The following is a 16,491-nucleotide window of genomic DNA, read 5'->3' on the forward strand; positions in this document are numbered from 1 at the left end:
GGGTTTCACTCTTCCCCTTCTCTCACCATCATACAACACAAACATTACACTACATTCCACATACACAATACATACATGTAGTATTACAAATATTGCAATGGAGCATGTTGCAAGCCAATAAATGAAAAGAACTTGAATGAAGTAAGAACTGGTTTTGGCCATTGTTCTGCATATTGGGCTGTGTACTGGGTATACTTGTTCAAATTTGTAAAATTTGATGATGCAGATTGACAATGCAGAAATGACTGGAGTTTAATAATACTGTTCTGCTGATAAACCTGAAATGACATAGAGCTATAGGAAATTATATTGTCTGACAATTATCTGAAAAACACTTCACACTATTGAAAATCTTGTTATCGAGAGGCTGAATCACACTGTTAGTTCCACATTGAATCTGAATTATATTAACAGGCTTCTCATCATCATCCTAAAGTTGTTGTTACATCCAGTCCAAGAGTCCAACAAAAGCAATGAAATATTGTCAGCAAATGGTAAGAAGATGTTTCAGACATAACACTGAAAATAATTCTCTCGCATTTTTCCAGATTTTGCTATATCATGTACAAGATTTCTGCTAGTAAACAGTCCCTTTTTTAAACTTTTGGTCCTAATTTGCTCTGATGTTCCTGAAGAGAGCAGTAAAGTTGCAGAAATGTAACTTATCACAGAGATTGTTGTATAGCAATGTGTCATAGCATTCATCGGCTGCACAAGCAACTCTGTCTTTTTTTTATTCAAAATGATAAATATGGATTGCATGATACCTGACTGGCTTCATACACAGCTTGTGGGAGATAAAAACAAGCCTCATCTTCATGCCAGCTATGAACGTTCCTATAGTATTACCTATTACTGACATCTCTTCACATTTACTTGAGATAAATTTTGTAATTTTGCAACTTCCTTTTCCGTAAAATTTTCTGAATCTATTTAATGAGGTAAAAGAAGCCAGGAAATCCCATAATGTTCATCCCACTTGCAGTTCAGAACACGCAGTCTTGTAGATCTCCCTCAACAATGGTGCATTGATTTTCACAAACAGTTCTAAATCTTTTAAATACTTTTTCTTTCATACTTTTGTGAGTTTCTTTTGTTCATATTTCATGTAAATCTTTCTTCCATTTATACAATTCATATTCAGATCTTACAAAATGAAACTTACTTTTGACACTCCTCAAGTTTATATCTTTTCTCCCTCATTTGTTTAGCAAAAAATTTAGAGCCTTGCCTTAGTCACTGAAAGCTACTACTGCACATGTTTCCTTGGACTTTGAAAGTTCTCCATTTTTATTTGAATTTTTAAGTAGCTCAACAATCATCATTTGAACCACAATTCATGGAGTTGTCCATATTATTTCCTGTTTCTTCCAGAGTTACCACAATTTCTAATGAAATGTCGACCTCATTGGAATGAATATCCAAGAAAACTGATAAATAGTGCATATGTAGGTCTACAGGAGAAGTAGGTGATCTCGAATGTATACCACATGCTTCATATTTTACCTTTAAAACTTCAGTTAGGTTCCACATTGCAGTGAAACTTTGGAACCTGCACAGGACAGATGCTATTAACAAGCATATGTGAAGAAATCACAGAGAATGATAATTCAGTTTTATCTATGGTATATTGTTAAAACTTAGTGATATCACAAGGGCAACTGCTAATCATTATGGATATTATGGATATTAAGTGAGTTGCATATTGAGCAGAATAGTAAGTGTGAACAGTTGTATCAGAGACACAGTCAACAGAAACTGAAATTCATTTTACTAATTACGATCATGTTGCACCATGTTATTCGCTTACTGATATGCCGTCAATTAAGGATATATGTATGCCATGTTGCACAAGTGCTGTCTGCTGCTGCTACGGCAGGGATGTACAATTCTTCAGCTGCCTCAAGAACTAAGAATTTGGCGAATTTCAACATTTTTTAGAAAATACTTGCAGTGTATCTTAGCAGCTAGAATTTTCACATTGCATTATGCTACCATGATATCATGATCGGAATAGTATTTACACAAGTGTTTTTGTGAGAAAGCTTTGAAGTGCCAAAGAATACAATTATTAGAGCCTGTAAAGGATTACAGAACTGTTCCTGTCTGAAGGCTGAAAGTAATTACAACCAGGTGTGTATTAATGAAAACTTCCATATGTCCACTCTTTGTTGGAGTTAAGGGAATTATATTTACTGAACAGTTATCTGATGCAATCATGTTTTGTGTTAATTCTTATTTGTTTCTTACCAAATGTCTTGTACCATTTCAATGCATTCTGTCTTCTAAATGTTTTGCTTATTTCTTCTCCGTACTTGAACTCTGTCACTCTTCCAAGGCTGATGTACTCTGTTTTCTTTACAGATTCCCAGCCTACAAATCATTTGAACAAATTAAAAATTTCACAGCTACTTATCTTTTAGATGTGGTCATAGTATAGAAAGAGATGCTACTAGTGCGTAGTTACTTTTATTGATGGCAGGTGTCATGCAAATACATGGAATTGGACACAGTGATCATGACCTCTCCTCCCCCCCCCCCTCCCCCTCCCCCCATTAAAACAATTAGTGTCAAAAGTGGTACGAAATTCTGTAACTTACAGAACACTTTTAATTTGCTTGTGTGATGACCTACTCAGAGGGATGAGTTTCCAGGCTGACCATTAACATTCCAACCAGATAAAGGCACATTTCACAAAGATGAGTAAGGGAAGACAAAAAGGAAAAGACTCACCACAAGACAAAATTAACAGAAAACCTTACTTACCAAATGTCAGCAAAAACAACTAAAAGAAGCCGCATTCCTCTTAGTCACCCAGTTATGTAGCCTTAGTTTGGAAGACCAGAGTCCACAACTGTAGGGTGTAGTGAGGTGTAGTGATATACTGCTCACTTTGATTCTGGATTGTGTAAATTACACAAACCAAGGAAATTTTTTTTTAAAAGAGCTTTTTTTACTTTGATAGCTGATCTTATAGATTTTTATGAGCCAAATCCAAATCTAGCCTTAGTTTTTTAGTATCACCCATAGTTTTCAAGCAATATGCTTTTTACTATATAGCATAAAAATCCTATGCTATGCAGTGAACACGGAAATTAATGAAATGCTTTGTTGCAACATAAGCATGGTTTGTATTTACAGCAAGCTACTTAAAACAATGATATGTGTTAATAGAGGTTTCACTTGTCAGCTGGAATTGGTTTGTATTTTCTTCCTCTTTTTTTCTTTGAAGCTTCTTGTGCAGATTTTTCTATGATGAGTCACTTGCTGAACTTCTCAGTGAAGTGACCAATGGTAGCCTCCATCATGTTAGCATTCCAGCAGCCTTGGTAGCGTTTTTCCATCACTTTAATGTTCTCGTGAAAATGCTCTCCTTGCTCCTCACAAACTTCTCCCATAATGGTCCGGGAAGTAATCAAGGTGACTGTTCAAAAACTGAACTTTCAGGCTCATTAAACATCCTGAAGTTTTAAACTTCTTTAACATTCTAGCTATAATAGAAACATATTCTGGGTCTTTTTCACGTCCTAAGAACTTTGTAACAACTTGCTTGAATGATACCCATGCTTCTTTCTCATTTAAGGTCATTTTGGATGCAAAGTTAACATCAAATATCAATTTTCTAATGCCAGGTCTGACAGAGACACCTTCTTTTACTTTAGCTTCTGAAACATGTGGAAACTTTTGGCAGAGGTCCATCTTTAGGCAAAGCCTTTACAAACTGTTTCATTAGGCCTTACTTTATATGTAGAGGTGGTAGGAGCATGTTTTTTAGATCTACGAGGTTTTTGCGTAGAATGTTCTTCTCACCAGGTTTTAAAGACTCCCTCACAGGCCAGTTCTTTCTGCACCAGTGTTGATCCCTAGCTCTACTGTCGCATGGAAATTTTGTAAAGCCACCTTGCTGACCAAGGAGCATGCATGTTACTTTTAGATCACCACATATCATCCAACCATGAGCAGAATAGCCTATTTTATTTAGCACTATTTCTAGGTTTTCATAGCTTTCTTTTCTATGTGCAGAATGTCCAACAGGTATAAGTGCATACATGTTACCATTGTGTAATAAAATACCCTTTAAACTAGTTTTGGATGAATCAATAAACAGCCTCGTCTTCCTTTCTGTATTTGACACCAAACTCTTTCATCAGACTGGGAATGTCTGAGCAGTACACTAAATCATGTCTTGTTGATAAAACTTGGAAAATTGCTGCTCTTTCTTTCTATACATGTATATGCTGGTTCCAACTGCCAATAAGTTCTTTTCTTTTGATCTAGAACCAAGCAATTCAGCTTTTTCTTTCATTAAGCCCAGATCCCTAACCAAATCATTAAGCTCAGTCTGAGTAAACCATTTGGACTCTAGACTTTCTGTATTACAATGGAATTCATCATCATCTGTTTCATGTAAATTGGATTGTACATCAGAAAATACTTCTGTTGGAATAGAATTTAAATCATGTGGTGGTTCAGGAACTGGAAAATCTACACCATGCCCTACTGGTCAGATGGTGGACAGAAGGTTAGGGGAACTTATTACCTTCTTGTTTTTCGAATGATGACCAGTAATAACACCACAAAAGTAGTGATCATCAGAAGGATTTCTTGGCTCCCTCCATATCATAGGAACAGAAAATCCAAAGACTTTTTTTCTCCTTTTTGGACCATTTTCTCAGATCTTCAACACACACATAACATAACTTATGCGGCACCCAAGATTTATTTTGATCGCCAAGTTTAGATCCAAAATATGACAGATAAGCCTTTTTCACAAAGTCTGTACTGTTTCTTTGGTGTTTTTTAATCACAAACTCATCACAGATATAACAAAAACTGCCAGGAGAGTTTTTACAACCATGATTAGACACTGTACTGAGCACATGTACAGGAAATGGGAAGGTGAGGTTAGGTTGACAGTAAAGAAAACACCATCTGTTAACACAAAAATAAAATCGAACTTTTTTTGACAGCAAATGTTTTTCAGCAGTGCTACCAACGTCATCTACATTCTCTACATTCCTTACAACTCCTTTTTAAATTATTTTAACAATATAAAAGCTGTTAAATTCTTTAAAAATCGCTTAATTTAATAAATTTAACTATAAAATGTGAAGAAATGGTGGGTGGTACAGTTTCTTAAGTATCATATTTGGATTTCTCAACCTAAAAGCATAAGAATAAGGTATTTTCAACAAAAAAGTTTTTCCATTTTGGTCTGTGTTATTATTCCTGTGAAGTTATGACAAAGCATTGCACTAAGCATTAACATAAGCAAGCTACTGCAATTACATTAGAACATTTTATATCTGTTATTGTTATCAAATCCTAGTTCATATGGTAAATGAAAAGTAGGAGTGACAGTAAATTATATTTGGGAGAAAGGTGAGAAGTAAGTAAGTTTTTGGTTGTTATTGTGAATGTATGAAATATGTATAAACAGACATAATGCACTTGTTGGAAGCTTTATAAAATTGATGTACCACTAAATCAAAAGAGCACACAACAATCAAAGCAAACAGGCATCTGGAATACTCACAGAGACCTTATAGAACAAGGGAAGGATACAAGTTTCTGTAATGGTACTGTAAATAAGGTATTGGAGCCTAGATCTTTTGTCAGAATGTTCATATGACTTTTGTCTAATAACAATGGAACAGTCCTTGGTTTCAGTCTCAACAGCTTTAAAGAACTACGGTGTGCTAAGTCAATCACATTTTTTAAACTGTTTTCCTTTTTTGTTGGTCTATGACATATGTTGTTTTTCATTTCACTTGACTATCATTGGAAATACATTTCATGACCTTCCTGCTGAAGAACTGTTTATTAGCTTTTTCTGTCAATAAACAATGAGAGTTAAAATGTCTTGTCCAGTCCCCATGAGGGCAGTTGAAAAACATGTATTAATGATAAAAAGTGATAAATTTGTAGTAGAGAGGAACAACAAAAGTTCAAGAAATTTTAACATTCTTGTTTCTTGGGGGAAAGTGAGAAATAAACATAAAAATTTCATCCATAGAGAATATAGTTATCAGAATCGAGAGCAGTGCACAGTCTGTGCTCATAAACAGAACTGAGAGTAGTAGTAAGACTTGTATCATTTCTTAGTCCTTTTGTGGTAAGACTAAACATAACAACAACATAACTGAGATATAGACTTCATTTTGAATATATATATAAATATAATAGAGGGAAACATTCCACGTGGGAAAAATATATTTAAAAAGAAAGATGATGAGACTTACCAAACAAAAGTGCTGGCAGGTCGATAGACACACAAACAAACACAAACATACACACAAAAATACACACAAAAAATTCTAAGCTTTCGCAACCAATGGTTGCCTCGTCAGGAAAGAGGGAAGGAAAAGGAAAGACAAAAGGATATGGGTTTTAAGGGAGAGGGTAAGGAGTCATTCCAATCCCGGGAGCGGAAAGACTTACCTTAGGGGGAAAAAAGGACAGGTATACACTCGCACACACACACATATCCATCCACACATACACAGACACAAGCAGACATTTGTAAAGGCAAAGAGTTTGGGCAGAGATGTCAGTCGGGACGGAAGTACAGAGGCAAAGATGATGTTGAAAGACAGGTGAGGTATGAGCGGCGGCAGATTGAAATTAGAAATTAGCGGAGATTGAGGCCTGGCGGATAGCGAGAAGAGAGGATATGCTGAAGGGCAAGTTCCCATCTCCGGAGTTCTGACAGGTTGGTGTTAGTGGGAAGTATCCAGATAACCCGGATGGTGTAACACTGTGCCAAGATGTGCTGGCCGTGCACCAAGGCATGTTTAGCCACAGGGTGATCCTCATTACCAACAAACACTGTCTGCCTGTGTCCATTCATGCGAATGGACAGTTTGTTGCTGGTCATTCCCACATAGAACGCTTCACAGTGTAGGCAGGTCAGTTGGTAAATCACGTGGGTGCTTTCACACGTGGCTCTGCCTTTGATCGTGTACACCTTCCGGGTTACAGGACTGGAATAGGTGGTGGTGGGAGGGTGCATGGGACAGGTTTTACACCGGGGGCGGTTACAGGGGTAGGAGCCAGAGGGTAGGGAAGGTGGTTTGGGGATTTCATAGGGATGAACTAAGAGGTTACGAAGGTTAGGTGGATGGCGGAAAGACACTCTTGGTGGAGTGGGGAGGATTTCATGAAGGATGGATCTCATTTCAGGGCAGGATTTGAGGAAGTCGTATCCCTGCTGGAGAGCCACATTCAGAATCTGATCCAGTCCCGGAAAGTATCCTGTCACAAGTGGGGCACTTTTGGGGTTCTTCTGTGGAAGGTTCCGGGTTTGAGGAGATGAGGAAACGGCTCTGGTTATTTGCTTCTGTACCAGGTCGGGAGGGTAGTTACGGGATGCAAAAGCTGTTTTCAGGTTGTTGGTGTAATGGTTCAAGGATTCCGGACTGGAGCAGATTCGTTTGCCACGAAGACCTAGGCTGTAGGGAAGGGACCGTTTGATGTGGAATGGGTGGCAGCTGTCATAATGGAGGTACTGTTGCTTGTTGGTGGGTTTGATGTGGACGGACGTGTGAAGCTGGCCATTGGACAGGTGGAGGTCAACGTCAAGGAAAGTGGCATGGGATTTAGAGTAGGACCAGGTGAATCTGATGGAACCAAAGGAGTTGAGGTTGGAGAGGAAATTCTGGAGTTCTTCTTCACTGTGAGTCCAGATCATGAAAATGTCATCAATAAATCTGTACCAAACTTTGGGTTGGCAGGCCTGGGTAACCAAGAAGGCTTCCTCTAAGCGACCCATGAATAGGTTGGCGTACGAGGGGGCCATCCTGGTACCCATGGCTGTTCCCTTTAATTGTTGGTATGTCTGGCCTTCAAAAGTGAAGAAGTTGTGGGTCAGGATGAAGCTGGCTAAGGTAATGAGGAAAGAGGTTTTAGGTAGGGCGGCAGGTGATCGGCGTGAAAGGAAGTGCTCCATCGCAGCGAGGCCCTGGACATGCGGAATATTTGTGTATAAGGAAGTGGCATCAATGGTTACAAGGATGGTTTCCGGGGGTAACAGACTGGGTAAAGCTTTCGCAACCAACGGTTGCCTCGTCAGGAAAGAGGGAAGGAAAAGGAAAGAAAAAAGGATATGGGTTTTAAGGGAGAGGGTAAGGAGTCATTCCAATCCCGGGAGCGGATTGTGTGTATGTTTGTGTTTGTTTGTGTGTCTATCGACCTGCCAGCGCTTTTGTTTGGTAAGTCTCATCATCTTTCTTTTTGAATATATATATATATATATATATATTTTTGAATATATATATATATATATATATATATATATAATAGAGGGAAACATTCCATGTGGGAAAAATATATTTAAAAAGAAAGATGATGAGACTTACCAAACAAAAGCGCTGGCAGGTCGATAGACACACAAACAAACGCTAACATACACACAAAATCCTAGCTTTCGCAACCAACGGTTGCCTCGTCAGGAAAGAGGGAAGGAGAAGGAAAGACAAAAGGATATGGGTTTTAAGGGAGAGGGTAAGGAGTCATTCCAATCCCGGGAGCGGAAAGACTTACCTTAGGGGGAAAAAAGGACAGGTATACACTCGCACACACACACATATCCATCCACACATACACAGACACAAGCAGACATTTGTAAAGGCCAATTTACAAATGTCTGCTTGTGTCTGTGTATGTGTGGATGGATATGTGTGTGTGTGCGAGTGTATACCTGTCCTTTTTTCCCCCTAAGGTAAGTCTTTCTGCTCCCGGGATTGGAATGACTCCTTACCCTCTCCCTTAAAACCCATATCCTTTTGTCTTTCCTTCTCCTTCCCTCTTTCCTGACGAGGCAACCGTTGGTTGCGAAAGCTAGGATTTTGTGTGTATGTTAGCGTTTGTTTGTGTGTCTATCGACCTGCCAGCGCTTTTGTTTGGTAAGTCTCATCATCTTTCTTTTTTTATATATATATATATATATAAAAATTGCATCTTAATCTGAGAAGCAAACTGAGTAAGGACAGAAAAAAATGTTGAGTGATATCGAAGGAAGAAAATGTCACTGATAAAGGCACCTCATGCAGTGTAGTGAGGAATAGCTGTAGTGATAGTACTACTACTGCTGCTACTACTACTACTAGTAGTAGTAGTAATAGTAGCTTTACTCATCTGTAGATCTCTCTTTACAAGGATATAGGTCATGTTAAAATATTTACAAGTTTAGACTAATTTAAAATAAGCTATTTTGTATACACATACATTTACAGACTTCTTGTTAGAGACAATCATTAGATTTATTCCTGGTATAGAATACTTTTTTTCACAAATAACTTATTAAATAATGTAATGCCACACTGTTCACTTATATCTCACTATCACTCACTGCACACACTATACACACATTGTTTCATAACGCTTCACTCACTACACACACACACACACACACACACACACACACACACACACACACACATACACTGGTGATCTCTGGACCATTTTCTGTACTGGAACTTCCCATTTGCTGTCTTGAAAAACTGAGTCAGCATCCCTCTATAATGAGTGAGATATTGAGCTCAGAAAGAGGAAGAGGTGTTAGTATTGTGCTATGCATAGCTTGGGGGTAAGTTTTTCTAGAAAATGAAAAAAAGATGGAAAAACATAGTGTGAAAGTGTTATGTGGAATTTTGGATGTTTCATAATCATTATTATTATTTATTTGTATAACATCTTTTTTGCCAAACCCCTACTCTGTTTTGTCTAAGTAATCCTTCAATCTAAAAAATGTATTGCATAACAGGTACTTTTTAGCTGCATTTTTAAATAAGTATATTTTTCAGTTTCTTTAATCTCTTTTGCTAATTTATTGTACAGTTTTATTCGTTGGTAGAAAATGCTGTTTTGAGTTTTATGTCTATTTTTTCATGGTAAATGTAAGCTGAGTCTAGCACTCTTTCCACAGTCATGGACAGAGCTGGACTGGTAAATGTATTCACATACAGCAGTTAAAATCCCCAGTGTTTTCAACAGATGTTTACAATGAGCTTGACTACTATTTTCGGTTATTATTCTTATGGCTTTTTTCTGGAATTTGAAAATTGTGTTCATATTTTGTGCATTTGTTCCCCAAAAAAGAATGCCATAGCTAGGCACTGAGTGTACATATGAATGGGATGTAGCTAAAAGACACTGTGACAAGTGAATAAACATTTTATGTACAAGGAGACTCCAGTAGTGAGCAAATGTATTTCAAAAACACCTACAAGGCATGCAGAATGGCCTGACTAAAGTTAAGAGTCTGCTAGTAAACAGATGCTAGTATGTTCTCGTACTTGCTATCATAGAATCATGTCAAATCATGCTGTATTGACTAGAGCATAAATAAATTTCAACCAGAAGCTAAATCTGTGGCATATTGGTAAAGCTAACTTCATGAGAGAAACCCTATGTTAGTTATTCTCTTTAGCATGTTTTATGTATCTGAAAAGTAGTTTGTATTTACAGTGAGCTATAAACAATACATTAAAAATTTATGAATAGTTTCATAATGGTGTACCTACCTTTGTGAGTAAATGCAAAACCTCTTGATGCATTATGACAGCTGTCTGAATAATAACTGTAATTATTTACAATATTAGTGTAGCATAAGTTCTACACTGAATTTAAATACAAAATTTTATTAAATCTTTTCTTAAAACTAAACAATGGAAAATCCAGGATGGAATGTAACACTGTAGCACCTGAGTTACATTCCCTGCCAGGGTTTTGACTGCCTTTTGTCATACCATGACATGGGAAATGTCCTGTCCACTACCCTTCCCACCCCTTCCACAGTAGTATTCCCCCCTGCTCCCAACTCCTTGCCTCATGGCTCATATCCCTGTAATAGACCTAGATGCTAAACCTGTCCCATACATCCTCCCACCATCATCTACTAAAGTCCAGTCACAAGCATCCCCCATCCTACAAAAGACAGGACTATCTGTGAAATCAGCCATGTGATCTACAATCTAATCTGCAATGACTGCTGCACTCTACATGGGAATGACAACCAACAAGCTGTCTGTTTGCATGTATGGCCACAGACAAACAGTGGCCAAGAAACAACTGGACCCCCTACTGCTGAGCACACCACCCAAAATGACATTCTTCATTTCAATGACTGCTTCACAGCCTGTGCTATCTGTATCCTTCCCACCAACAACAGCTTTTCTGAGTTGCACAGGTGGGAACTCTCCTTGCAATATATCCTACTTTCACGTAACCTTCCTGGTCTCAGCCTTCATTAGTCATAGCCTTAACCTGTCTAGCCCCTTCTCTGTTCCCATCCAGCACCACACAGCTCTCTGTTCCACCAATGCACACCGCCTATTACTTCTCTCCTTTTCTGCTACTCCACCTCTCTGCCCCTCCCTCTGTCTAGCCTGCTGACTGTACCTAACTGCCCTACCCTCTCTCCACCTCGTCCCTACACACTCTCTCAGCAGCACTTTACTGTCCTCCACTCCTACCCAGCCATTCCTCCCCCTCCCCACCACAGCCTCCACCTTATCCCCACCCAGTTGCCTCCCCCCACTATGTTGTGGGTAGCAACTATCCTTTCATAATATTGCTATTTTTCTTAAAACCTGGTAGCCTTTACCTTCTGAATATTCTTCTGTGCTTTAAATGATCTATATTTATTCCATCTTTCTCTTCTTTAACAGTACCACTGGTTTAGTCAGAGCATTACATACCACGGTACAATGGTGCACTGAGATCAATAACCTCCTGATATATGAATGGCTTCTGTCCTTCAGGAAATCCATGTTCTGTATTTAGGTTCTTCAGTTTGTCAAGTATCAATGCCAAGTCTGTTGGCCAAATATGTTTTGCAGCATCAATTCTAGAGAGACAAAAATAGTGATAAATACATCAGTGAGATCCACCTGGAATGTGGAATGAGTCAAAAACATACATTATCACAGAAATGCTGCTATGGTAAACTATTTCCACAGCTTACACTGAAAAGAATAATGGTTTTATACAGGTGTAATCATATTTCCAAACATGCTTCCAGTAGTATGCTGGACACTTTAAAACCTGTAAATAAGTGTCTTACATTACTAGTAGAAAAGCAACCAGTATTGAATTTCTGAGCTTGTTTATTGCCATATATTTATATTGAATGTGTATGTGTGAGATTAAAAATCCAAAAAGTAGAAGTTCAGTCCTTACTTAACTAGGAATTTTCCTCTAATTGCTTCATTCTCTTCTGACCATGCTTTGTTTGAGTGGAAAATGTGAAGTTGTTTCATGGATTCCTTCTCAAACTGTAAGTCACCCTGCAACTGAATGGGTCAAGAATTTGTTTCTAAATAAGCCCTCCAGAACTGGTCAACACCAGTCAATGGTATTCCACTTCATGGTACCAAATACACAAAAAACTGCATGGTCATACCTCTGACCCCACATGAAAAGATCTTGGCATTTCTTTCCACACCCACTAATGGAAGACCAGGATTCAGTTTCCAGCCAGAAATATAGTATACAGGCCATAAAATGACATCAATATTGAAAACTTACCCAGGGTGTGCCTAAAGTGTGCAACACATCATGTGGCATTCCCACAGTTTTTACACTCTAGTCAGGGCCAGTTTGAGAACATTTTTCTATACAAGTGACTTATCATTTGGCACTCCTCTCTGCCCCCCTCCTCCCTTCCACCTCTTTCCTTCACAGACATTCACTCATTTTAATTTCTGCTACTAACTGTCATGTACTTCACTCAGCTCGGTGCCACAAGCAGCAGCTCGTGTTGCTTGTGGTTGAAACCAGCTCCAATTATGGCCAGATCCTGGTGATGTTGAAAGGGACTGCACCCTGACTTTGCAGGACCATTTCTCAAGCATAGATTATTACACTTGATCATCCTCTCTTGGATGCCCCAAAATCACTAAAATCAACCCTGAAGACCATGACCCAGCCAGATCTGAAGGACAGCTATAGTCAGATCCATGAATGAAGGTGGTTCACGAATTTTGAGGCGTGGATGGCGATTGCATTTTTGGCGATTCCAAGTTACAGTTGAGGTATGCACATGCACATGCTTTCCGTTTGAAGAAAGCATGTATCCTGAAAATTATGTCTCTCTCTTGGTTATGCAGAATTTATCACTTACCACCACCATCAGCCACGACAACTCACAACAAATGGAATAGAAATTCACTAAACAACTTTCTACAATACTGTTCAATGCTCACATTAGCTATGACATTTACAGCAAAGTGCTCTGAACTCTTCTGAATGCTCGTTAGCTAATGAAAAATGTGTGACATAGATTTGTAGAACAAGCCTAAACTCGTATGTTCTCATTCGTGACTCCAACTATAGCAGTGCACTGGAACACTTTCACTACTGCCACACTTTTTCCCTCTTCTAGAGGAACTCAAAAAATTCTGTGTTCCTCATTGTGATGTATGTTATATGTGCACTCATTACTGGGAGAGGGTAGGTAGATATTGTTTATTGGTGAAACCTTGAAGATGAAGCTGCCACTGATGGTGAATTTTATCTAGCCACTGCTGGGACCATCATGTATCATTCAGCTAGCATGCATGAGAGGTATCATGTTCAGAGAGCCCCTCACCAGCACAGCAGGACTAAGGAGAAATGCAATAAACAGTAGATCTCACATTTCCATACACAGTTTTAACAGTAACATATGATACACAGGGCAATGATGAAAAGCCATTTTCATGAAATAGCTAATTTTTTAGTGTTTATTGTGTTGAATGAATATGATAACAAATGGCATATCATCCATTTCTTAAATTTCCTACGCAACATAAAAATATTTTTATCAATTTTAATTATGTATACTTCAATTAAAAGTTCCAGACAGAGAGTTTGTGTTTGATACAGAAAGCTGTTCGTTAATGTTTTGTCTCCAACATCTTTGGAGACAAAACAGCAGCAGCGAAATTGCCATTTTCTCTCTCAAGCTGTGAAGTTGAAATTTAGTTGAAATTCGTTGCATTGTTTAGTATATATAGTGGAAAGCTCTGTGCCTCTTTGTCTCTTTGCACAAGAGCTTCATAAATCTGGAAAAATTTCTATTTTTGTAATACTTCTAAGTATTAAGCTGGGATTAATAAAGCAGCCTGTGAAAGTCTAACACAAAGTTGGAGAACGTTTCAGATTACTCTGTGTGAGTTTCCTTAGCTACGCCAGCCGCTGTAGTCTAGCGGTTCTAGGCGCACAGTCCGGAGCCGCGCGACTGCTACGGTTGCAGGTTCGAATCCTACCTCGGGCATGGATGTGTGTGATGTCCTTAGGTTAGTTAGGTTTAAGTAGTTCTAAGTTCTAGGGGACTGATGACCATAGATGTTAAGTCCCATAGTGCTCACAGCCATTTGAACCATTTGAACCTTAGCTACTGGATGTGAAATCAAAAGAACATGAATTTGTTGGATCTGATGTTTGAAAATGATGGTTGATATCAACTTTGAATCAAAAATTACAGTGACTGAGAGGAAGACTTTGATATAATGAAGGAGGTTGCCACTAAGTTATCAAACAACAAGAATTACCTACATTGTGTTTCTGTTGTGGCCTATATGTTGGAAAAGTTAAAGAAGTTAGACTCCTCAATGGGCCTCAAGATTTGCATTTTGAACAAATACCTTCAACTTTTTCCTTAAAATGTGAATGATATTGGCAAAGAACATGGTGAACATTTTTCACCGAGACATCAAAGTGCTGGAAAGACAGTATAAGGGCTGCTGAAATAACTTATGTTGAGAAACTGCTGTTGGTCACTACACAACAACATGCAGCAGCTGTTTATTGGAGAAATGACAATATCAGATGCTCTAACGCTTTTGTGGTTGAAAGGTCATATATGTCACATTAACTTTGACTATTGACTTGAGTGTCAAGACATATATTACCTACCTCTGGATGGTTCTCCTGTCTAGAGATGACTGTGCCTAATGTGAGAAAAATTTGGGACAGAGAAGTCTAATATCAGAGAAGTCTGTGACTACTCAAGTTGACTAGCAGGCACATAAGGCTGCTGCAACCTCACTGTATCAAGATCTGTATCAATTTTCATCATTTCTCACTTTCCAAACATGTCTGAAGTAGGTAATTCTTCTTCTTCTTAAGTTATTAATCATTTTAGTACAAATACACAGGCAAGTGTACTCAAAACTGTGTTACTTTGTATGTGAAATGAAATTAGTAGGACACATGTGTCCCAGCACACTTTATTTATAAAATTATTTGTAGATTTGAAATGTAAGTGGATCCTCTTCTATTCCTCTTTATTAATTTGGACTGAAAATAATACAGTTATAGCTTACTGTTAATGAGCTGTCATTATTCTCCAGATATTAAAAGACAATCAGATACTGGATCATCTTTTCTCATAGATGCTCTTGAAGACAGAGAAGTTGAAGCTGATAATCTAGAACAGACAATACTTTCACAACGAAATCATCTGGAAGTTGTATGCTACAAGTCTGATCAGAAAATCCAACACTAGATGGCAGTTCAGATGTTCACAAATAACACTGATAGCAGACTTAAATTTTTGATGAAGAGAACTCTGATGAAAGGGCTGAACATAACTCATCTGTTATAAACACTGAAGAGGTAGGAGGTTGAAATGAAAGTGATTATGATAATGATAGGGGCGATGATACAACATGCTTTGAAGACACTTTGATGCTCTGTAAGTACCTAAAAAGCCTAAGGTAGATTTCACTAATCAGACAATGAATGTGTTTATTTTGAAAAACTTTTTCAGAAACATTGTGGAGCATAAATGTTTGCAAACAAATTTATATTGTTGTTGTTGTTATGGTCTTCAATCCTGAGACTGGTTTGATGCAGCTCTCCATGCATACAGTAAAGCTGCATGCCCTCAGGAAATATTACGGCTGTAGTTTTCCCTTGCTTTCAGCCGTTTGCAGTACCAGCACAGCAAGGCCGTTTTGGTTATTGTTACAAGTCCAGATCAGTCAATCATCCAGACTGTTGCCCCTGCGACTACTGAAAAGGCTACTGCCCTTCTTCAGGAACCACACGTTTGTCTGGCCGCTCAACAGATACCCCTCCGTTGTGGTTGCACCTACGGTACGGCTATCTGTATCGCTGAGGCACGCAAGCCTCTTGTGTCAGATGGTAAGAAGAACCATTCCTGAACTGAAGGCGTTCACAAGCCTGCTCATGGTAACTGGTATCCTTCGTCTATCAGCAGCTGACTGTTACTGGACCTCAGACTGAATGCTAAAGATGTGTTTAATATCAAATATCATGACACTGTCAAAATACAAGAAAATCATACAGAACCAGCATTGCAATGACAATAGTATTATTCTTGATACAAAAACTAATAAAATGTGTGACAAACTTTATTGAAGCACTGAACAAAATCTGTTTGATAGCATATGGGCCATCTTGCAGTTGACAAATCAAGCAATGCACATCTCTCAAACAATATATGCTCATGAAGCCTATAAAAAAGGGCTTAAAATCTGGCAT

At 38.3% G+C, this 16,491-nt stretch overlaps 1 protein-coding gene across 1 annotated transcript in view; it reads right to left on the bottom strand.

Annotated features, from left to right (window-relative positions):
* Window positions 1-16,491, bottom strand: part of LOC126188633 (alpha-amylase 2-like) — a 174,049-nt gene that overhangs the window by 45,467 nt on the left and 112,091 nt on the right. Inside the window, exons 6-7 of the mRNA XM_049930269.1 lie at window positions 11,700-11,848; window positions 2,251-2,373 (exon numbers count right to left, since the gene is read on the bottom strand). Of these exons, the coding sequence (XP_049786226.1) occupies window positions 2,251-2,373; window positions 11,700-11,848 (272 nt within the window). The remainder of the gene's footprint in view (window positions 1-2,250; window positions 2,374-11,699; window positions 11,849-16,491) is intronic.

The sequence above is a fragment of the Schistocerca cancellata genome, chromosome 1 (genome assembly GCF_023864275.1).
Source record: "Schistocerca cancellata isolate TAMUIC-IGC-003103 chromosome 1, iqSchCanc2.1, whole genome shotgun sequence".
Lineage (NCBI taxonomy): Eukaryota > Metazoa > Arthropoda > Insecta > Orthoptera > Acrididae > Schistocerca > Schistocerca cancellata.